Genomic DNA, 24,687 nt, shown 5'->3' with positions numbered 1-24,687 from the left:
GAGATTGCAAACAAACAATTTTAAAAGGCCATGTAAACCCTTGTTAAGCATTTGGACTATGATTAATGGTATTGTTTTCTTTTTGGAAAACACTGTTTAACTCTCTTTTCCACTTAATGTCAACTGCTGGATTGGATTTTTGTTCTCTGTTGTTGTTTGGAAATGTTTATAGCTTTGAAATCTTCTCCATAGGGAATTCTGCTAAAACTAGAGGGAGGGAACCACTGGGATTGAGTAATTCCCCTATTTATTACTAGATTATTATTAGTAGTAGTAGTATTATTTAGCACCCTAAATGTACCTATAACTTCTTAAGTGGTAGGGGATATTTGACACACATTGTTGATGCACAGATGAAAAGTGGTCTACCACTCACTCCCCCATTCCCTGTCCCCAAAACTCATAAATGAAAAATACCCTATGCAAAGCGTTTGCCACATAAAGTCATTTAGCATTCAGGAAATTAGCATAAATGCCTTGTATTTAAGGTGATCTCTATTTGTTGACTTATATAGTCTCCTATATAAGTCATCTAATATATCAGATGGGATTCATCTAATCCATTTCTAGATGACTCATGTCCTAGGAGGCTGCTCAGGGCTGAAAGGCCTTATATCTATCTTCCAGCTATAAATCCAGTACAGTGCCTAGTACATAGTAGTCACTCAATAAATGCTGGTTGAACTGATTGAAACTGTATCCTAACCATCCCGCTGAGTCACAGAGGTCTTTGAAGGAGTCATGGTTCCACATTAGCTCTCCTTCTAAGAAACTATGTGTGAGTTGTGTAGGTGAAGGAGGTTGGCGACATATGTCCAAGAGTTGGTGATAATTCTCCCCACACATCTGAAATGTTCCGTTCCTTCCATTTTGGCCACCCTTTGGTTCCAGTGACCCCTTTCTTATCCTTGGTTGAGTTGCCATGTTCTCCTGAATTGAATCTAGACTCAGGATTCAGAATGAGGATCCAAACTGCCCAGCCACCAGAGAAATGGTTCCCAGGAGATATTTCCTTTAATGAGTCCTCCTGCTGTGGGATACTCTTGCTGATCAACGGTTCCAAACAGCACAGAAGAGGGACAGTTTATGGGGAACTTTAATTTCTAGGTACACCAACACAGTCTAAAGATACTAGGTAATGCAACTGTTGTTGCCATTGTTTTTCCATCTTGAATAAGAAGGTTTGGGCTAGGAATAGGAGTGAAAAGGGAGAACAAGTTAAGTCCTGGCTAATGGATCACATCCCATCATCTTCTTTTATGACCCTCATTGCTGTGTCTTCATCCCAAGCCTCTTCTGTGATTTCACAATGCGACCTGGGCATATATTCTAGAAAATGTTCACTTTGGGATGTTTTTCTAGTGGCAAGTGAAGTCCGATATTTATTTATATATGAAGACAATAGGCCTTTCTCCTCTCAGCAAAGAGGTCAAGGAAAGCAGAGTTGTAGAATCCAGAAACTTTGAAAGGCAGTTGGTACAATTGCTTAAAAAGTAAAGATGAGTTTTAGCAGTTTTGAAAATCTGGAAGTCTTTGAAGGAGAAAGACTCACTGGTGTTTCCTTTTCGCAAACACACACGCACTCATTCTTCAGACCTTACCTTCAATATCATTCTTCTGAGAGAAGTTCCTCACTCCCTGGGCTGGGTTAGCTACCTCCACAGCTGGTACTTCCCTGTGATAACATACTAATAGAATGTAATTTTATACTATACAATAAAAGCGTAATATGCACATTGACTGAACTGCAGACCGACCAGTCGGTGGGGGGGCGGGGCCAACAACCAGGCGGCACCAGGCCAGCCAAGGTGCATGCCAGTGGGCAAAGGGAGGTAATGGCAATTGGGGGGAGGGGTAGTGACAAGCGGTGGTGGAGGGGCAATGGGGGGGCCGGCACCATCCCCTGATCAGCCTGTCTGGGCACCTCCCGCAGAGGGAGGCCAGACTGTGGCTTCGGGGAGCGGGCCTAAGCCATCAGTAGGGCATCTCCTGAGGACTCCCGGACTGTGAGAGGGCACAGGCTGGGCTGAGGGACCCCCGCCCCCCAGTGCACGAATTTTTATGCACCAGGCCTCTAGTATTTGTATAAAAAGGAGTTTATAAATAGGAAATTACATACACCTATACATAGTTTTTTACTTATTTATTATGCAGCCTAAGTTAGAAACTTAAAGAAAGCAATCTTTTCTTCTTAGTATATGCTTCTCTTAGTATATGCTTAAAATATTAAATGGGAGAATAAATACTGAGGCTAAAGATTGGAGAAATCAAAAAGGTGAGGGAATGAGAGGAAGTGGTCATATGGGAATGTAATAGACAAATAAGGGAGGAGTTCCCAGATTCCTAGAGTTATGGGCCTCTTTCAGAGGGTTGGGTAGTTTAAGTTTGTGCAGACAGAGCTGATACTAGGGACCTTACTATGTCTCCACAGACGTCTTCCTTCTGGCTTTATGTAACTTCTATTTGTTCTGGCCTTGTCCCCCAGAATGAGCTGATTCATATGTTATTTTAAGGCCTGTTAGGTTGATAGCCAACTGGTAACAGAAATCGGTGTTTTGTTTTGTTTTTCATAAGAGATGTAGTATCTTGGATGATATCAAAAAGACAAATTCTAGTAACAAAGTTCTAGGTAGATTAATGAAAGTGTATGAGTAAAAATGTCCCAAGAATTAAACATAATGTTCTCCAGGTTTGGGGTGCAAATGACTAGAAAGTGTCTTGTGATGTTTGTCAGGAATGTCTTCATAGCACATACTGAAATGAGTGAAAAACACTCAGTAAATTATATTTTTTTTAAGATGAGATACCGCTGGTGGAAGCACACTGCTTTTAATAGGTTATTTTCCCTTCCAGAACCATGACTCCCAGCAAAACTTATATAACATTAATTCCATCTGAGATGAGATTTTTTTTTAAAGTTTGTAAAAACTTAAGAAGGAACAGCTATTACAAATATTTACTAAGTAAATTTGTTGAGTTGTAAGAAAACATGGAAACTGAAGAAACCCAGAATTTTTTAAAAAGAATCATTAAGTCAACACACCCATCCCATTGTCTAAGCAGGTTTAGTCTCCAAAGTGTGCTCAGTGAAAAGCAATTATATTTCAAATAGTTTAATGTAGAAGAAAACTGATTTTGACAACATTGAAATACAATGTCAAGGATAGTGTTTAATGAGCCTTAGAAAGTATGCTAGCATAGCTTTCAAAAATTCAATTTCCTTATGATGAATCACTTTATTGCACACTCTTGGCCATTTAAATCTCAAAAATCAGAGAGTTTTGTGTATATTATTGTTTATAAAGACAGAGATATCTCAACTTTCCTCTTAGTGAGTGAATTTATAAAGCACTGTCTTTATAGACAGTCTAAAGTACTCCAGAAAATGTTTTCTATATAGTTAGGATTTTATAAACTGTCCAAGTAAACTTAAAATTAATGTCAGGCCCAGCCAGTGTAGCTCAGTGGTTGAATCTATGAACCAGGAGGTCATGGTTCGATTCCCTGTCAGGGCACGTGCCCACTCGATCCCCAGTGTGTGGTGTGCAGGAGGCAGTTGATGAATGATTCTCTCTCATCATTGATGTTTCAATCTCTCTCTCCCTCTCCCTTCCTCTCTGAAATCAATAAAAATATATTTTTAAAAAATAATGTCAGAAGTTTATAATTCTCAGCCTTCTAATCTCCTTTTATTTCTCCCCTATTTTTATATGCAAAGCAGATGGCATACTCTCATTATTTGTAATTGATTATAAATTTGAAGAATATATGAAAAGAACAGACCAAATATTGGGTTAGCTATCATAATATTTTCTGCTTTTTCTTGCATGAATAGCTACACTGTTAAGGCGCATGTTTGCCTGCCTGCCTATTCTTCTTCATTTTATTATACACATTTTAAAGGCATTATTTTGAATTCAAAATGCAAATTAGCATGATGCATTTTTTTTCTGGTGAATTAATAGCATCACAACATACAGCTCCATATTTTTCCCCTAGAAAAAACTGTGTGAATCTGAAGGTTATCTGTGTTACATGACAGGTTATAGGTAGTGGCTAAGCTAAAGTTAACAGTTCCAATTCTAGTTTATATACTTTAACCATTCATATGGCAAGCTTCTACTAGTATATTGAGTTGATTTCCCAGATCTTCTCTGATGCTTTCCTTCCTAAAGGAAGCCACAGGGGCTCATGCAAATAACATGTCCATGAAATTCAGAAACCTGCTGTCATCATCTCCATAGATGCCTGGAACTTTAGCATTGAACAGTAATGGACACAGAGTAATTGGTAAAATATTGGGTGGTAGAACAAACTGTAATCCCAGTGCCTTGTAGAGCAAAGAAAATTTTCCTTTAAATCGTGGGTTGCATACATACAATCTGATGCTTGACCCCTGCTCCAGGCAGCTCAGATAACGTCCATGACGTCTTCTGGTAAACTGAAATGACATGTTGTTAGGCAGCTCTACAGAGGTGGTTTCTCAACCTATTCCATGAAAGGACAGCGGTGTAGGAGGAGAGCATTTTTGGGGAAAAGGTAACTCCTTGGCCAGCAGGAGATTTCTCACTGACTGACCTTAATTAACTCTGATGTCACATGAAAAGGAGCTGTGCATGGGACAGGTCATTGGGAGGGTAGACCCCTGATGGTAGCTTGGTGACAGTTCCGGTGATAAATGAACGTGTCCTGTTGACCCTCTGAGAAGCCAGTGTCAAGTGAAAACCTGAGAGGTATACTGAAGAGTGCCCCCTCTTAAACAGTGATAGTAGGAATGTCAATGTTATTAAAGTACTTTTCTCATGGTAAACATCTCAAACTACCCAGAATTTTTTTCTTTTAAATAATTTTTATAAAGCTTAAGGAAAAATGAGTAAAGTCAATAGCCCATGCCTGGATGGAATGAATACTGTCCAACTTCTGACTATTTTAGATGTTGCTCACTGCAGTGGCTCATTGTGGATTGTCCTTTGTGCCATGTGCTGCACAAGCTATGTGTGGGACAACCGACAATTAAAACATGAGCTGTAAAGCAGCTTTAAAACAAACCGCAGCAGAATTATTTAAATGGACGTATCTATAGGGTGGTGGCACTGCTAGCTCCTGAAATTAAACACTGAAAATAAGTTTTTTCACTTTTTTTTACACTTGAATTTAAGACATAAAGCTATATAAATGATTACTTTAAATTTTATGTTAAAACATGGGGACCAGACACTTTCAAATCCAGTAATTTTGGGATCACTTACAATAGCAAACACTCCAAAGCAAAAAGCCAGTGAGTTCTTTTTGTGGGTCCATGTGGTAAAATAGTGCGTTTAACATAACGTAAAGATGTCCGGGAAAATAGCAAATCCCTGGGATTAGCAACTTTCTACAAATTAAATGTACAGGTTGGGGGAAAACTAGGTTTGTAGTTGTGAGTACACGAAACACAGCGCTTATTCTTGTATTATTATTTAGTAATTATTATATTATTTTCCATATGAACAACTGTCACCCACTTTTGCCTCACCCTGGGTTGTTGCTGGACAGCAGCCGCCTAAGCATGGTCCCTGGTTGACTCTTAGGTCAATGACACAGCCACCCTAGCACAGTATGTTATATTTGTTCATCTCAAAGTGCTATTGTCCAATACAATCCATTTCTAAAGCCCGCGCTAGAAGCTTTTTCTATGCCTGAAAAAATGAAGAATGTGACTAAGACACACACACGAAAAACCTCTTTCATTTCTATACCCACCTCCCCACCACACCCGAAGCAAACGACGTTTTCACTAAGAGAAAAGTGTGCATACTGGTAGGTAGGTACCTAGGTGTGCATGTATCTACGTAAACATTCTTTCATTTGTTTAGGTGCTTCCTTGATTTAAGGCCAGTTGTTTAGGGAGAAAAATAACATTTTTTAAACTGATGTCCTGGTTAATTGTGGCACTCAAGTTATGATGCTGCCGTGCAGATTCCCTTGGTTTTCCCATCTTTGATTTAGTCTCTTGGTAGATGGAACATGAACCCTGGACTCTTGCTCCGTCATCCCAGAAGTGAAAGAAAAATGCACATGCTGAAGGCCTTCTTGCTAATTAGTGTATTAAGTTATAATGTGCAATTCAAATTACCTGATAAATACTCTCATGTGGTGTGACACAGAGGTCAAGACCAAGATGTAACTTTTTATGAAGTGCTAGATCCTTGCAGGAATTAGCATCTCAAACAAAATTTTGGTAGTCTCTGGAAATTTGGTTTATCTGCAATTGCATTCTTAACCTCCCCGCCCCCGACTTGTCAGCAACCAAATATATTTTATGAGATTTAGTGTGAGACTTAAGCTTTTAATAAGCTACATCTTGAGGAAAGAATATCTTTTATTATGAATTATGCTTAATTAACCTCACACAACCTTGGTAGAGACTCATAATCTTAAAATCAAATTTTAGAAACATGATACTTGGGGATTTATATTTAGCTGAAGAGGTCATTTATCACATAGGATTATGCACTATTGGAAACAAGGTATGTGAAATCAAAGACAGATGTATCTCACTTGAAATAAAACTAATGTACAGAGCTTCATATTAAAAACAAATAAATTAGAAATCAATAATTTTAATATAAAAGGGAACAGAGCTCTCACAATATAATTTTCAATGGGACTCTGTTAAAATTCCAATTTAAATAAAATTTGTTATATAAAAATTCAGTTAAAATTAAAAATATACAATTTGAAGTGATTTAAAATTAACATTAAACTAAATTCATAAGAAGATTGTGATTTGGGGGAACAGTGATTTTTTTTGCAGTATGTTTATAAAGCTTTTAATACATAGATAGTGATGTTATTGATCATGAAGGAAAAATTATTTCTCTGAAATCAGCCTTCTAAAGCTTTGAGCCAGAAAAATAACTAACATAAAATCTAATACCAATGGGTTCATATGTGCCAACAAAGTTCAAAATAGCTTGATATTCTAGGCCTTCAACTTAACTCTGTGATTACTTTAGTCGAGTTTTATTTTTTTAATAACAGCTTTATTGAGATAAAATTCACCTACTATAAAACTCACTGTTTTATTTTTTATTTATTTTTTTAAAAATTTATTGATTTTTTACAGAGAGGAAGGGAGAGGGATAGAGAGTTAGAAACATCGATGAGAGAGAAACATCAATCAGCTGCCTCCTGCACACTCCCCACTGGGGATGTGCCCGCAACGAAGGTACATGCCCTTGACTGGAATCGAACCTGGGACCCCTGAGTCCACAGGCCGATGCTCTATCCACTGAGCCAAACCGGTTACGGCAAAACTCACTGTTTTAAATTGTATAATTTGGTAGTTTTTAATATATTCACAGACTTATGCAACCTTCACTACTATCTGATTTTAGAACATTTTCATCACCCTACAAAGAAACCCCATGCCCACTATTAGTCACTCTCCACTCCCCTCTTTCCAGACCACCAATCTGCTCTCTGTCTCTGTGGATTTGCCTGCTCTGGACATTTCATATAAAAGAAATTATATAATCGGTAGCCTTTTGTGACTGTGTTCTTCCACTTAGCATAATGTTTTTGTCTTTGTTTTTCAAACAAGAAAGATTTATTTTCTCACCGTACCAGAAACTGGATTCAAAGGTGTCAGAAAGTTTGATTTCTTCTGAGGCCTCTCTCTTCGGCTTGTGGATGGCTGGATGGCTGCCTTCTCACTGTGTCCTCATGTGGGCTTTTCTCCAGGTGCCCTAGAATAAAGTTTTCAGGATCATCCCTGTTGTAACATGTATCAATACTTCATTCCCTTTTACTACCAAATAATATTCCACTGTATGGCTATATTACATTTAGGTTTCCACTTTTTGGCTATTATGAGTAATGCTGCTATGGGTACGTTTTTATGGACACTAGAGGCCCGGTGCATGGGATTTGTGTAATGGTGGGGGCGTGGCCAGCGGGGATCGACCTGCAATGGGAGCACTGCTCATCCCGGTCAGCTGTGGAAGTACACTGACCGCCAGGGGGCAGCTCCTGCATTGAGCATCTGCCCCCTGGTGGTCAGTGTGCATCATAGCGACTGGTCAACTAGTCATTCTGGTCATTCCACTGTTCAGTCACTGGGCTTTTATTATATAGGATATGTTTTTAGTTCTCTTGGTTAGATACCTAGGAGTGGAGTTCCTGGGTTGTATGTTTAAATTATGTTTAACCATTTGAGGAACTGCCATACCGTTTTCCAAAGTGATTGCACTACTTACAAGCTTACCAGCAATACATGAGGGCTCCAATTTCTCCATATCCTCACCAACACTGTTATTGTCTGTGTGTTTTATTTAAGCTGTCCTAGTGGGTGTGAAGTGGTATCTCACTGTGGTTTTGATTTGCATTTTCCTGATGACTGTTGACATCTAGTATCTTTGCATGTGCTTATTGGCCATTTATATATCTTCATTGGGAAAATGTCTATTCAGATCCTTTGCCCATTTGAAATTGGGTTATCTGTCTTATTATTAGTCATCAGTATCTTTAGAATGCAATTTCAAACTGTACATTTGGTATCAATTACTGTGATTTCAGAATCACAGAATTTTAACCTGGAAGGGATTGTAAAAATCTAAATCCAGCCCCCTCTGTTGGCAGATGAAAAATGTGACCTGTCCATGGTCACAGCAGAGCTAGTTAGTAGCAGAGTTGAGGAGACTGACTAAGTAAAAAATAGAAGCATAGACATTTCATGATTTGCATTTGAATAAGTCCCTTTTCAACAGAGTAGAGGCATCTGGAAGGAAGTGGAGCTAAGGTACTTGTTTAGAGGTAGCATTCAACTAGTAAAAGCACTTTCCACTTAGATCAATAAGATGGCAGTTGTGTGTTTTTTTCTTCAGTATATTTTTATTTATTTCAGAGAGGAAAAAAGAGGGAGAGAGAGATAGAAACATCAATCATGAGAATCATTGATTGGCTGCCTCCTGCACACCCCACACTGGGGATCAAGCCCACAACCCCAGCATGTGCCCTGACCAGGAATTGAACCATGACCTTCTAGTTCATAGGTTGACGCTCAACCACTGAGCCATGCTGTCTGGGCAAATGGCAGTTTTCTTCATGTACTTTCAGTCAGACGTTACATATGAGTCTTCTCTCAGCCTTAAAATGATGAGCTGTGTGTGGTTCCTCATGACCTATAGTGGGAGTTCACTCTTTTAGGACCCAGCATGGTAGCTTTGAAAAAAGAGCCTCAATCATTTGGACTTTGGATTTGGTTGCAAAATAAAATCATGGTTTCCTTGGAATTTTACTCTCTTCCCACTGAAGTGCAAGAAAGTGTTGCATTCGCTGTCATGAGACGAAAGTGAAGACTGGAGAGTGGCATTACAGGACAGTCTGTGTTGGGGGCTTCTACCCAACGCTTGGCAGTGGAGAGAGAAGGGGTTTTTGTTAAAGGGTCATGAAGTTCTATTCTCTTTCTTACCTACCAGATAATACAGAACAGACAAACAATGAAAAGAGTACTTAGACAAGGAAAACACAATGTCAGTGTTCACCTAAGTCCAAGGACACATAGTGTTTTTTAATACTATTAGCCCACACTGCTTACTAGTTTTTTTCTAATAAAAAAGTATGTGATCAAGCTTATTTCTATGTTCTGCATTGTGATTTTTGTTTATTTAATAACTTTCCTGATATAAGGAGATTTCTTTGCACCTCATAATTATATTGTAGTTGACTTGGAAGAAAACAATAGTTCACAGACCACCTAGTTCACTGAGAGGGCAATAATTCTTGTAAACCAGACTTCTAGGTTACCATGGCATTCTGTTTTGATCCCCATCTGAGCTTCACAATGGGGAAGTCATTGTTAAATTGTAGCACTCCACCCTCGGAAATGAGGTATCATGTGGACTTGTTTCTGAACGAGCGGTGTGATTCCAAGCTACTTACTGAGAAGATCAAACTAAGTTATGCATGGTGTGAAGATGGAGCCATATGTGGACATATTTATATCTTTATAAATATAAATATGAGACAGAAAACATATCTGACATGTAGTAGGTAATCCAAAACATGTTAGTTAAATCTTCTTTACTCAAACAGGTATGGGGATGTTAAACTGCCTTGAATAAATATTTTAAGGCCTAATGTCATTTCAAAGCATTTGAAGAATAAATATTTCACTTTTCTTTTACTTTACTAGTTTTCTTGTTAAACTGTATCTTGGCACCTCCATTGATCTTTACGAAACTAGTTTCCTGTTAACTAAGGAATGACAATGTACTCAGGTCCAGTTCCTTGGAAATACAGTTTCCTTATACTTCTCCTTTCCTTTGTTTTAATGAACTTCTTTTATCTGGCTTCCTCATTCCAAGTGCAAAGTTAATTGATGTCAGTGGGGATTAGTTATATAGCAAAATATTTTTCTTAGCCTTTTCCTTGTACTCTTTCCGATAATCCTATCTTTGTCTCAATGTCTTATTTAATCACTCAGCTGTATTGTCTTCTTTCGGTTGGAGGATGGAACGGGAGTGAAGAGAGGAGTGCGCAGGTGGCATATTCTTCATGGGATCTTCTCTCTGCTGGCATGTGGGTGGGCCTTTGAGGTCAGAGGTTCTCTCTGATTAGGGTCAGGATTGCTGGTGATAAAGAAAGATTCATTCGATTTGGAAACCAAAGCTGCAGGCAGTGGGAATGGCCTGTACCTACCAGAAAAGGGAGCCTTTTCCCCGTGGCCTCTCGTAGATGAGAAAACTCCTCAGCTCCACACAAGCCACACAGCTTACCTGCAAGCAATGCCAGAATTTTCCACAGGAAGTGGTGCTGGGTCTTTTCCAGCACACGAACAATTGCTCAACCAAATCCCCAGCATTGCATGCCATAAAGAAGGGCAGAAATTATTCTGGCCTAGCCATTTCTCAGGATAGGTATTTGCAAACACTGGCTGTGGCTTTAGAAAAGCCTAGCATGCTCATGCATCACTAATTGTGAGCTAGACATCGCCTCAGGAAACACATAAATATGAGTGAAGTACAGAAGGCTTTCCTGAGGTGCCTGAATGGGTTGACTTGTTCTGTGGGGGTATGTGGTAGACCAGTTATATCCATATAAGTCAGTGACTTTAATAACTTAGTTAATATTGAACCATTTTTTTCGAGTAGTAATTTCATACCAGGACCTATTATATGTAAAAGTTACTTTAAAAATATTAATTTATATCATCAGTAACACCAGAAAAGCAGAAAATGTTCCTTTAATATCTTTGCAAATACATGCCCACACACAACACCTGTGAGAAAGGTCGTGGGTTCCCCAGTTTTACACTGGAGAATACAGGAGCAACAAATTCAGTAATGACAAAAGCCATATGGTGAGTAAATGGAGAAATTAAATTTCAAATGCAGCTCTGCAGACCTTTAACTGAGTCTAGTTTTTATTTTTTTAGATATTAGGACCCAAGAGAAACACTAGAGAGCACTGCTAGACTTAACTGTGGAATTTGACATGTAGATCTCATCTCTGACCTGGGATCTAACATTAAAACCTGGGGGACAGTCCAGCTCAATCTTCCACCTTGAAATCCATTGTATAAATCTATTTTTTAAAGTAAAAAATATTCCCTAAGATTGGCTCTACCCAACTTTCCTCCCTCCCAGAGTATCTTTCCTCCCTCCCCCAATCCTTATCCCTGCTAATCCAGGGCTTTTACTAGACCTTGCGCTGCCTCAGCAGGAAGAGGAGAAGGAACGTGAGGAGGGGCAGTGGGGAGCAGAGGAGAAGGAGGTGGAGAGATCTTTCTTTTTCTTTTTTTAGAGCAACAAATACCTTTATTATATGAGCTAAGATCAGAGGAAGGACAATTTATTTGCCTTTCTGAGCCCTGATTGTCCTCAGATAAAACTCCAGCTCCTTGCGCTCCAGCACATAGCCATCTGCTCAGCCACATTGGCCTGGTCTTGGAGCGATGCATGCAAGAACCTTGCCCCTCTGTAACTGCTCCTCTAGAAGACTGCTGATTGTGGCATTGTTTTCCCCTTCTTCATATTTCTTTTGAACTTTCCTTTTTTTTTTTTAATCTTCACCTGAGGATATATTCATTGATCTGAAAAAAGCAATTAACTTACTGAGCTCCATCTGACCAGTCAATGAGAGCTTCAGGAGAGAATCAACCTCTGTAGTACAGTGAGGCCTTGACTTACGAGTGTCCCGACTAACGAGTTTTTCAAGATATGAGCCTTCTCTCGGCCGATTTTTTGCTTTGAGTTGCAAGCTAAAATTCGGGTTATGAGCCAGCTTCAGATACCCCACAACTAGTTGGCGCAGCGAACGTCACAGCGAACGCCACAACATCAGCCCAGCAATACGTGTCATTGTAATGGTGAAAATTGATTTGACATACGAGTAATTTGAGTTACGAGCTCCGTCATGGAACGAATTAAACTCGTAAGTCAAGGCCCCACTGTATATGTGGCTCAAGTAGCCCTGAAACAGGGACTGTTGGTAATGGAAAGTCAGAGCCAAGGTTATCCAGTCCAGGCTCTCATTTTCCAGACAAGAGAACTGCGTTGTGGGGAGAGGAGTGACTTGTCCAGGCTCACACAGCCAGTCAATAGGATGGATATTATCATTGGGTGGTGTAAAGATGTAGAGATTATAAGGCACGTTTGCAGTTTATTTTATTGTCTCTCAACAATCCTCATGAGATGTGCTTGTCAAATGTCATGTAGGAGTGAACAGTTCCTTTTTTTTCTGTTCAATGATAGAGAGAACTTAGAGATTACATAAGACAAACCAAATGGAATCTAAAACTGATTTTGGTTTCAGAATTAGTTTTCCAAATGAGGAAAATAGTTCAGAAAGAAAATGACTTGCCAAAAATATTATGGCTTAACTAATGGCTGAGCTCTGTTTAGAACCCAGGAAAATTTGTATGCTTTGTATTCAGAAAAGAAGATAGGCCATATATACTGTTGACCCACACTGGTATTAGAACTATGTTTTGGATAACATTTCATCCTGAGAGTTTTTAATAAGTTACTACTGTCGACATAAGAAACATCCAAACCTATAAAGAATTTTTACAAGTTTATTTGAGCAAAACTGACAACTGCCAGAAAGCAAAATCTCAACCGATTGAAAAATGCTCCAGAGAATGGCAGTTTTGCAGCTTATTTTATACATTACAATCAAAGGAGGAGACATAAGGGGGCTACATGAAATCCACTAGTGGAAGATTAAGGGGTGGGAGAAAGCGAAGCAGGGAAATCTCTGGGGTTGGATAAAAAGGCAAATGGAGATACATACTCCTGTTACATTGGTATGTTCGGGATAGTTTTAACATTAACTGCACATAGAGATGGCATTTGGGGAACAAGATAATGAGGGGTTCCGTGGTCTCCTGCTCTGGTGCCAGCGGTTGTGCCCTGAGGGGTCTAGAAAAGGAGGCTACTCTGATGTTTCAAAGGTATGTTACGTTAGATGCAACAACAACAACAATGGACAGCAGGTTCACTGAAGGTTAAGATTGACCTTTGTCAAGGAGGCTACAGGCCTAGGACTTGACCCACCACGACCCACTTTTGGTTAGGAACTTTGATGTGCAGACCATCCTCTGTGATTACTTTAGGTCTCTAAGTATGTAAGGCTGCCATGCAGGCCTCCTCTCAGGTTTAGTATGTGGCCCCCTTTTTGTTCACACTCTTGTGGTCTTAATGTAATTGCATTTTGAACCATGTGTAAATCTATTAATGTTCTAAATTAATGGGCTTTTGGATATTATTTAAATCATTTTGTATAAAAGGATATATAATATTCACAAGTCTGACTTGGACTAGAAGAAAGTAGTGAATTAAGAGAACTTTGTATTAGGTGCACCTTTCTGCATATGAAAGTTAAGTTAAAGATGAAAAGTCACCTTTATGGAAAGATATGACTTTAAAAAAAAAAGATGAGAGGGCAAATTACAAATAATACATTTCAAAAATTTATTTTCCAGGATCTAGTTCAGACTCAAAATTAAGAAGTCCTGAACTGAATTTAAATGGCACCCAGCATGTCATACAAGCAGGCAAGAAGCTATCTATCAAATGCAGGTAAGTGACTGCCAGTTTGGGGATACTCTGGCTGCCCTTCCTAAGGCGAAGTAGAAAAGTCCCCTCTCAGAGTAGAAAAGTAGAGACTTCAGTGGTCTCTTGTGATTTGCAAAGTGCAAACCACATGTGTCCTGCTTCACATGGAGGTAATTCCCCTCCTGAAGAGACTCACTCACTCAAAGGCAAACAGGGGAAGGGATGCCCGGAACATTTTTGCATCTTTCATCTGAGTTGTTGCAAAGCTTTTCCTTGTGCCTCGCTTTTCTGTAAAGAGAGAGATGACTACACGTAAGAAAGGACCTCAGAATAGTGCTGCCTAATGAGATGGGTGCCTCGGAGCTGGCCCCAGCCCTAATTGTGTTTTATTTTCTTATCTGTGATTGCAGGGGGAAAACAGACCACTCGTGGTCTTTGCCTGAAACAGTGAGTAAGGAAAGCAAAAGGCTGAACATAACTAAATATGCCTGTGGAAGGGACGGCAAGCAGTTCTGCAGCACTTTGACCTTGACCACAGCCGAGGCAAATGACACTGGCTTCTACAGCTGCAAGTATCTATCTTCTACTTCAAAGAACAAGCTAACAGAATCTACAATCTATATATTTATTAATGGTAAGACTTCCATTTTCTACATTTTGTTTTTTATAGCTTCTCTGAAGTCATAAACCTACCCTGTCCCATTGGAAAAGGAGCTTTCCTAGGGCGTGGGAAAGAAAAGGCCCGGGGAAGAGGTAGACATTTTTAGAATGCATTTTTTTAAAAAATATTTTTTGTTGATTTCAGAGAGGGAGAGGGAGAAAGAGATAGAAACATCAAGGATGAGAGAGAATCATTGATTGCTACCTCCTGCACGCCCCATATTGGGGATTGAGGCTGCAACCCGGGCATGTGCCCTGATTGGGAATCGAACCAGTGACCTCCTGGTTCATGGGTTAATGTTCAACCACTGAGCTACACCAGCTGGGCTAGAATGCATTTTTAATACATTTCCTGAGTGTTTATTTCAATTAGAATTTTCATGGATTGGTCGATCAATTGTATGCTCCCTGAAGGGAGAGATTCCTATTTTGTTCATAAAACAGTATCCTGACTGGCTCATAGTTGGATGAATAAATGAGAAAATTTTAGTTCCATCTCTTGATTACTGAGAAGCCCAAAATAGAATACAAAAAGTTTTTTGTCCCTTAACACAACTGCATGCTCTTACACGTTAAAATTGTAAAATGTTGTTCTTTCTACTAAATTTATAAATGTAATGTTCCTAATTGTCTCTTGAATGCTACAAAATTGGTTCCAGTTGGTGAAGTTGTATAAGTTCATATTCCTTAAGCAAGTATAATGATATAAGAGTTGGCATGTGCCATTATATAGGGAAAATAAGGGCAAAAGGTAAAAATGAGTCATTTTTCAGTTATAATTTTTACTAGGGGCCTAGTGCACAAATTCATGCACCTTGAAAGGAACTGTGGGCCGCACAGCTACGGTAGGCACAGGGGCGGATCTTGGCCCATCCTCTGTGCCCCTGCCTGGTCCCTCCCACCACGGCCCAGTCTCCTGTCTGCCAGCAGACCCCCTCCCACCACTGCCACTTCCACACACTGACGGCGCCGGCCCCGTTTGCACCTGCTGACAGCGCAGAGCAATTGGGGCTGGCACCCACAGAGGTTGTGAGCGGCAGCTACTGCCCGATCGCCCCTCAGGAGCAGGGGGAGGTGGAGAAGCCCTCAGGGATGATCAGGGCCAGCAGCTGCCACTCACACCTGCTGATGGCGCTGAGTGATTGGGACCAGTGTCGGGCACTGACAGTGGGTGCAAGCAGTGGCTCCAGCGCCGGCTGTAGGTTCAAGCACCAGGCAGGACCACAAGGCATGGGAGCAAAGAATTTTTAGTAACCACCAGAGACTCACCCTGATGACAGCGACTGACGCCCCTGCCTTGGTCTGGTGCCCCCACTCACCTGCTCCACCATCCGACCGCGGCCAAAGCCCGCCATGTTCCACACACACCCCCTCGTGGTCAGCGCACATCATAGCGACCGGTTGTTTGGTTGTTCGGTTCCAGTTGTTGGCCGTTTGGTCTATTTGCATATTAGCCTTTTATTATATCGGATGGTACTATTTTTCCTTAGAGAATAAAAAAAGTAATATTCAGAGGGAAGAAGTGCAAAATCCTTAAAGAAGTAAAAATTGATGGTAGAAATGGATCCCTGAAGAAGAATAAGGAAGAGGGCCTGTTAATTTGTTCTTCCTTGGCAGGGACTTTTTTTTTTAAATGAGGCCCTAGAGAACATAAAGCAAAATTAGTAGGCACCTTAGGCACAAAAGCAAATTAAAAAGCATAGCAAAACAACCAACCATACATTTCAGTAGCCTACATACACATCATGTATTATGGGATGAGTGAAAGAACTGGATTCTTGCATTGGAGGCAGTACATAGAATTGCATTTTGGTGGGAATCTTTTTGAATTTTTGAAATAAGGCAATTAGACAATGTTTTACTGGAGCATGATATGTAATTAGCAGATTCATAGGAGACAGTAGAACAATTGTGTGATATTGGAAGTAATATCTTTTTTTTTTAATCCTCACCCAAGGTTATTTTTTTCTGTTGATCTTTAGAGCGAGAATGGAAGGGAGGGGGGAAGAGAGAAAGATTTAGAGAGAGAGAAACATCGATGTGAGAGAGACACATTGAGACACATCAACTGGTTGCCTCCTGCATGTGCCCCGATTTTGATGAACCTGCAACCGAGTTATGTGTTCTTGACCAGGAATCAAACCTGGGACCTAGGAATGCAATCACCCCACTTACAAATATGAGGAAGTAGGCAGGGATCTTTGCCAAGGGAAGTGAGCCTCTGCTACAGGTGGGAAGGGCAATGTCAGGCAGGAAGCCAGGTAGGGCGGAGAAGGTACAGAATTAAGGAGAGACTTTCAGAGATGTACTTTTGCAGCTCATGGAGAAAGCAGACACAGGTTTGACAGCGGTGGGAAAGGGTATATATGCAGACATCTGTCTCTTTCTCTAGTTCCACACAGTAGGTTATGTGTTTTCTGGCACTTGTAAAGGAAAAAAAAAAACACAAAACACTTTATCCCTGTCTTTCTAGGGGAGTGGGGTAAAATTCATTAATACTAAAATCCTCATAAATGACTTACTATAGGTTTATCATAATATGACCTGCAAATCAAATACTTAAATAACGTTCAACTCTTTTCATCTTTAATTCCTATACTGTTCAACAGACCTCGTGGGTTTATGGAGCCAGTAGGTAAGGTCGTACAGAACGCATCTTTTTCAGTCCCTTTAGGTAAAATTCATAAATACTAAAATTCTCATAAATGACTTCCTATAGGTTTATCATAATATGACCTGCAAATCAAATACTTAAATAAGTAAAAGACAACCATCTCTCTTTCAATCTCTCCAAAAAATAACGTTCAACTCTTTTCATCTTTAATTTCTATACTGTTCAACAGACCTCATGGGTTTATGGAGCCAGTACGTAAGGTCGTACAGAACCCATCTTCTACAGTCCCTTTGATAGTAGGGGAGAAACTTAGCTATTTAGAATTATTTCCATTTAAACTATACAGCAAAGCAGATCTGGCCGGAAATCATTACTTTGGGTGTCAAATCAATTGGTAACCTCAGCCCCATGAGGGCAAGGTCCATGCCTGTTTAAATGCCTTTAATCTGCAATGTGCCTCCCTGGTACAGTGCCTGCATATGGTAAGAATTCAGTAATATTTGTTCAGTGAATATAGGAAGGGATTAACAGACTGTGTAGAATAAATACTCTGTTGAAATTGACATTGAGTATAAATTCCAGGCTAAGTACCAAGAGTGCCATGACTAATGATAGATGTCTGTTATTAGTTTGGGAGGGAGAGTAATGGCCATTGTGTCTCGTATTTATCATCCCTACTGTTCTGCATAGTCCAGAAACATTAGCATAAAGTTACAAGTCCCAATATCTCAAAACTCCTGCACAGTCTGGTTAGACACCAGGAAATGGTCTATTTCAAAGGCTGTGTTCTTGGAGAAGGATTGTGAAATGCACTAGTTGTATTTCATAGGACATTAGTATAGGAATATCTCAAAACTCCTGCACAGTCTGGTTAGACACCAGAAAATGGTCTATTTCAAAGGCTGTGTTCTTGGAGAAGGGTTGTGAAATGCACTGGTTGTATTTCATAGGGCATTAGTATAGGACAGTGGTCGGCAAACTGCGGCTCGTGAGCCACATGCGGCTCTTTGGCGATCCCTCAGGGGATGTCCGACTGATGGCTTAGGCCAGTGGTCGGAAAACTCATTAGTCAACAGAGCCAAATATCAACAGTACTTCTTCAAAATAGACTCACCTAGGCCGAAAACCGACTTCTGCGCATGGGCCATTTAGTTAATTGCACTGTACGTGCGCACCCGCACGTGGTATTTTGTGGAAGAGCCACACTCAAGGGGCCAAAGAGCTGCATGTGGCTCGCGAGCCGCAGTTTGCCCACCACTGGATAGGACATATAAAGTACTCTATTATATAAGTTCATTGGAAAAATTATAAGACCTATTCTTTTCAATAGCACTAATACTAAAAGATCTTAAATTAATAATAGTAGCCATAGAGGAGCACCATAGACACATCTTTTGAAAAGGTATAGATTTGTAGTCTGATAGGGTTCTAAGAAAAAGAATCAGGGCTGCATAGCTTTATCTACAGTGTAGGGATGATGAACACACTATTAGACGCTAGTGGTTGCCTGCTGTGTAATAGGCACAGCTCCCACGTGAGCACTTATGTGAACATTCCTCTAGTATGGAGTGTACAGGAAAGTCAGGATCACCACTTTATCATCACTGCTCGTATAAACCCGCAAAACCTCTGACAATTCATTAACTCAATTTAGTCAACCAAGTAATTATATTTAACTACTTTATTACTGAATTGTCTGATAAATTAAAATTCCTTTAATAAATTCTTTTATTAATAAACATAAATAAACATTTATAGTTTCTTCTCATTTAAACAAATGGTTTTATTTACATCATGCTAGTTAAATCTCACAATCATCCATGAAGTCTTCTCTTCATCTTAGTGTGAAAGACCTGAGGCCCCTGCACACCCAGCTACGTGGGCAGTGAGGGCAAGTGTTGGCAGCACAGTGAGGTGGCTGGTTTTCTTCCTCAGTCTCAGTGGTGGGAGGAGAAAGTGGCTCCAGCCAAGCCTTTTCTAAAGGTTAGAAGATTTCATTGAAATTATTATTGTACCATATGAGTTGTGACTGTAAAGTAAGAAAACTGACCAGAAAGTTTTTAATGGCATCTCCAAAGTTTGTAATACTTTGTCAGTGTCTCCAATTTAGTTAGGAAGACCTCGAACTTGACGTGTGGAGTTCCCCACACATGAAGTCAGCCTGTACCTCTCCAAGCCCAAGACTTTCAGGGCTATTTAAGTGTAATGTCTTCTCTGGAAAATTATAATTGAAAGGAGGAATATTGGGGGGAGTGCTATGGTTGAGTGGTTGCATTCTAGCTCTTCCCTGTTAATGAAACTCATCTCTTTTCTTTTGCTGCTCTTCACTTGATTGCTTTTCTCTCTGCGTCTATTTAAGCAAATGGGTTGGGGCATTATCATAACAGATTTTCCTCCACTGGTTCGCTCACTTATATAAAACTGATGAGATTTGAATAGCAGCTTAATTTCAGGTGGAAAACGATCAGACACACTGTGTATGTAATTGGAAAGTAGTAGAAGTTCTAACCACTCAGATATTTTGGGAGAGAATAATCATTATGCTTTCACATAATTATACTTAGAAAATGTCCTGCCTGGCCATGGGACCTCAAGTAAATAAAAATACTAACAGCACAGACATTCTGAGAAGAATTCAATGTACTCACTTGTACAGCACTTCAGATTTTCCCGAAGAGCCTTTCCATGATTATCTCTGAGATAAACTAAGTTGGTGTTATTTCTTCCATTTGATATATGAGAAAACAGCCACAGTGAGCTGCACACAATGGACAGAGCTAATAAGTGACAAGCTGGGAGAGGACCCAGGTCAGTCCCTGGGTTAGGGCTATTCCCACCACACTGGAGTTTCAGTCATTGCCTTCAAACAATGAATTAGTTGTTGTTTTAATCTTTGAGAATATACATTATATAGTTATTAAGTTTTTTATTTCAAATTCAATTTTTTCCTTTTCTTTTGAGGAATAAGTTAAGCTGGTTTCAGAGTGTTTTTCTGAAACAAATCCTGACCTCAAAGAGCTTTGTGTTGTCCCCTGATGGGGACTGAGCTTGTGTTGGCACCATCCACATGCACAGCGTTTCACTGCTGCATTGTAGCTCACAAACATGGGTAAGAGACACCACACTCTTTACTAAGCTGAGCAGGGCTTTTAAAAATGTGCACCCCAACCCATTAAATGGGCTGTGGAGTCCAATTAGTGGGTGTAATCATCGTTTTTTTAAAAAAAGCAGAATAGAAAGAAAAATGTCCAAATATATTGCAAAAGGTATGAGTAAGTATTGTTTAGTGAAAATTCTTTTTTCATAAAGCTCTTGTATTCATTTTATACACGTACTTTCATATATACATTATACCCACATATATGTAAAATACATATGAGTGTGTGTTTGTGTGTGTGTGTGTGTGTGTGTGTGTGTGTGTGTGTGTGATGTAAAATGTCTTTCTTATTGTGGAACTTGGTAGAATAAGTTTAAAAGTTTTTGCCCTGGCCAGAGTAGCTCAGTTGGTTGGGCATCGACCTATATACCTAAGGGTTGCTGGTTCAATCCCTGGTCAGGCCACATGCTCAGGTTGCAGGATCGATCCCCAGTGGGAGGTGTGCAGGAGGCAGCCAATCAATGTTTCACTCTCACATCAATGTTTCTCTCTCTCTCCCTCTCCCTTCCTCTCTCTCTAAAAATCAATTTAAAAGTTTTTTTAAGAAAAATGTTTTCAACACCTCCTGTCCATGGGGCTCTTTCCAGTCTGCCTCAGAGCTGTCCTCCTCTTAGCCTGTGTGAGCGCCCAGGGCGGAAGTTTGAGCCTTACCTACCTTCACTCCTTCGCCCAGGGCTGTGATGAGCTTGGCTCAGCATGTCTGTGGAATTGAAGGCAGCCAGAAAAGAAAGAAGGAAAATATGGGGCCTGGAAAGGGGCTGGGGCCTGGAAGGGGGTTGGGGAGTCACATGGCAAGCTGGGGGCAGAGCCAGCATCAAAGCCCCCCTCCAAATTGCCCCACAACCTCTGCAGCTCAAACCCTGACCCTTCTCTGATTGTCCACAGGCATCCCCTGCAGATGGGACCATAAGGGGGCCTCCTGAGTCTTCTAGGGTTCAGCCTGCCTCCCATGCAGGCCCAGGCCCAGGGGATGTCTTCAGGGGTCTTCCACCTGAAAGTGGGGCTGAGGTCTGGTAGGGCAAGCTTGACCTCTGATGCCTTTGCTCCTGTATTCGTTTCTTACTGCTGCTGTAGCAAATCTCCACAAACATAGTAGCTTAAAACAAGACTTACTTTTCAGTTCTTGAGGTCAGAGTTCTGATGCAGGTCTAGTGAGCTGAAGTGAAGGCTGGGTTCCTTCTGGAGGCTCCAGGGGAGAATTCCCTGGCATCTTCCAGATTTTAGAGGCCACCCTCCCATAAACCTTGGCTCATGACCCAGTCCATTTCAAAGCCTTTTCACATCATAGCACTTCTCTCTTGCTTCCTTCTTTCACTGTGTGTGTGTGTTTATTAATTTTAGAGAAAGAGAGGGAGGGAAAAGGGAGAGAAAGAAACATTCATGAGATAGAAACTGGGTGTGGATGGCACACCTGCTACTTGCAAGGCCTTGTTGTTAGTTGTGTGGGAGGCACAAAGAGCGAAGATATGGCATTTTGTCATTTTTGAGTCCCCTGGTCAATTTCTAGGACCACGACTTATACTAGATTTCTAAATGCACAGGTTTAACTTTTTAAAGGAATAACTATTGTTCGGAAGTGTTTTTTCCAGGGAGTGGGAGGACTCTTCCAATAGTCCTGAATATGCCTTGCCTTCAGGGTTTCATGCGCCTGGATGTTCTCCTCCAGCACTGCCTTCCATACCCAGGTCTGACAAGGTGGGGCACACGTGAGGTGCCTGTCGACATTGCTCAGCTGGGTGCTGGCTGAGCAGCTGGTGTTTATTGCTCATTTTGCCGCCCTGGTGTGGCAAGTCCCATCAGTACTGACATTAGAACAAGCAGGGACGTAGGTGAAAAGAGTCGCAACCAGCGGCTTTATGCAGGGCGCCTCCGGACTGCCACTGTCCCCGGGAAATCATAGTCTTTGTGAGGTGGGAATGCACAAAGGCTGTCAGCCCCAACCTGAGCTGCAAGGAGGTCTTGCTGCTTCTGCCTGTCACACACAGTTATTAGGCAGGCAGAACGGAGAGCGCAGACAGCAGCGGGGCTGAGCACACTTGCAAAGCCTCTAAAAATCCTCCAATGGAATCATGGTCATACCTTTTCGAGAGAAACTTTAAAAAGAAAATATGCGGTCTATTCCTCAAAATTCTCTGAGGAAAATAGGCTAAAACAGTTTACATGTTTTAGGAAGAAAAAAATTAAGAAACCAACTTTTACAAAAAACAACCTTTTAGCCACAGTTGTTGGCTGAATTCTTTATAAAGGCCTGGAATTCTTAGCAAATTTATGACATTATGTACTATTGCTTGGTTAATGTCGAGAGTCTTCTCCAGATTTATTTATTTTTAAACTTACTCCTATTGTTAATTCAATGAATTGAGGTGACATTGGTTAATATAATTATTCAGGTGTACAATTCTATGATACACCATCCATATATTGTATTGTGTGTTCACCACCCCAAGTCAAGTCTCCTTCCGCCACCATTTATCCTCCTTTACCCTCCTCCACCTCCCACCCCCTCCTCTCCAGATTTAAAGGTCAGTTTTCAGCACCTGCTCATGTACCCTCCCCCTGCCGGCCCACAGGGCTCTCACACCTCCCTTACTCATGTCACTGTGTCCCTAACGCCTGGCTCCTTCCATTTATTTTCTGAACCTTGCGTTTATTCTGACATGAATCTTTCAGTAAGAATTGGTTTCCAAAGTTTTGGTCTCAGGGACTGTGTAAGATTCCTACCCTAGCAGCCGCCTGCATCGTGGTTGTTGAGGAGAAAACTTCCAGGCACCTTGCATCATTGCCTGGAAACTGCAAGCGCGGACAGGCTTCTTCTCACGTCATTGCCCGGATGTGTTTGCTCAGCAGGCAGATGGACACGTTAGGTGCACAGGGTTTGGAAGTTTGGACTCTCAGCCCCTGGACTGAGACACGTCTGAAACCCAGGTGGGATTCCTAGAATGGCAGCAGTCTGAGGTTGACTTGCATTTGCCGAATTCTACTTCAAATGCTCTTCTGTAAAAAATTCCTAGGAGTTTTCTGCCTGTCTCTGCATACAGCTTCATCAAAAATCTAGTGCAAGGTCAGGTTTCGCTGGATATTTTTTTATTTTTATTTTGAAAAAGTGTAAAAGGGGAAACAAATATTTCTGGGATTTAGAATATACACTGAGGACACTGTTGATTGGACCCGCAGACTGCTCTGCAGCCTGGCTCTGTGTTCCCTCTAGACTGAAGCATGAAGATTATCCGTTCTATCCATCACTGGGGGACAGCTGATTAGGACCACATGGCTAGAGTTTAGACAAGAGTAACTTAACTCTTATCCATTCTCCTTTCCAAATACATGAAAGCTTGATGGAAGACATTCTTGATCTCGTTAAGCCCTGCCATTTCACATTTCCCTTCTAGAAACATTTCTGTCATTAGACACCAAGGAACTTTGACTATACAAAGTAGGACCGAAGTCACTCACGTTGGTGGCATGGTTGGCAGTCAGGAGTGCTGCATCTTCTTTCCTAAGTCCCTGTCCCGATCTTGTGTTCACCTAGTATGTTCCCAGGGAATTTTATCCTTAGCACTTGAAGGAACCTGCCAAATGCCCAAGCCATTCCTTCAAGAGAGACCATTTCCTGACACCCGCTAGCCTCGATATCAGAAAATGTTGGCGTGCCAGCCCTCTGGAGCCACATTGATAAGTTTTGCTAGCAAAAACACAATCTATAATAATAAAAGCATAATATGCTAATTAGACCAGACAGCTGAACGACCTTCTGGACGTCATTCCAGATGTCCTTCCAGACAAAGCCGTCACAGCATGGGCCAAGGCAGAGGCGATTAGCAGCGATCAGGCAGGCAGGCGAGCAGTTAGGGGCCATCAGGCAAGCAGGCAAGTGGTTAGGAGCGATGAGGCAGGCAGGCAGAGGCAGTTAGGGGTGATCAGGCAGGCAGGTGAGCAGTTAGGGGCGATCTGGCAGGTAGGTGAGAAGTTAGGGGCAATTGGCAGGTAGGTGAGCAGTTAGGGGCAATCAGGCACGCAGGCAAGTGGTTAGGGGCGATGAGGCAAGCAGGCAGAGTGGTGATGAGGCAGGCAGGCAAGTGGTAAGGGGCAATGAGGCAAGCAGGCAGAGACAGGTAGGGGTGATCAGGCAGGCAGGCAAGTGGTTAGGGGCAATCAGGCAGGCAGGTGAGTGGTTAGGGGCGATCAGGCAGGCAGGCAGAGGGGTTAGGGTGATC

At 41.1% G+C, this 24,687-nt stretch overlaps 1 protein-coding gene across 1 annotated transcript in view; it reads left to right on the top strand.

Moving 5' to 3' along the window:
• The first annotated feature begins 4,423 nt into the window (after nt 1-4,423).
• FLT1 (fms-related tyrosine kinase 1) overlaps nt 4,424-24,687 on the top strand; it is a 175,156-nt gene continuing 154,892 nt past the window's right edge. The window contains exons 1-3 of the mRNA XM_005877272.1: nt 4,424-4,436; nt 13,970-14,066; nt 14,453-14,676. Of these exons, the coding sequence (XP_005877334.1) occupies nt 4,424-4,436; nt 13,970-14,066; nt 14,453-14,676 (334 nt within the window). The remainder of the gene's footprint in view (nt 4,437-13,969; nt 14,067-14,452; nt 14,677-24,687) is intronic.

Source organism: Myotis brandtii, unplaced genomic scaffold, assembly GCF_000412655.1.
Source record: "Myotis brandtii unplaced genomic scaffold, ASM41265v1 scaffold513, whole genome shotgun sequence".
NCBI lineage: Eukaryota > Metazoa > Chordata > Mammalia > Chiroptera > Vespertilionidae > Myotis > Myotis brandtii.
Note: the sequence above shows the minus strand (reverse complement) of the source record. Positions and strands in the feature narration are given on the sequence as shown.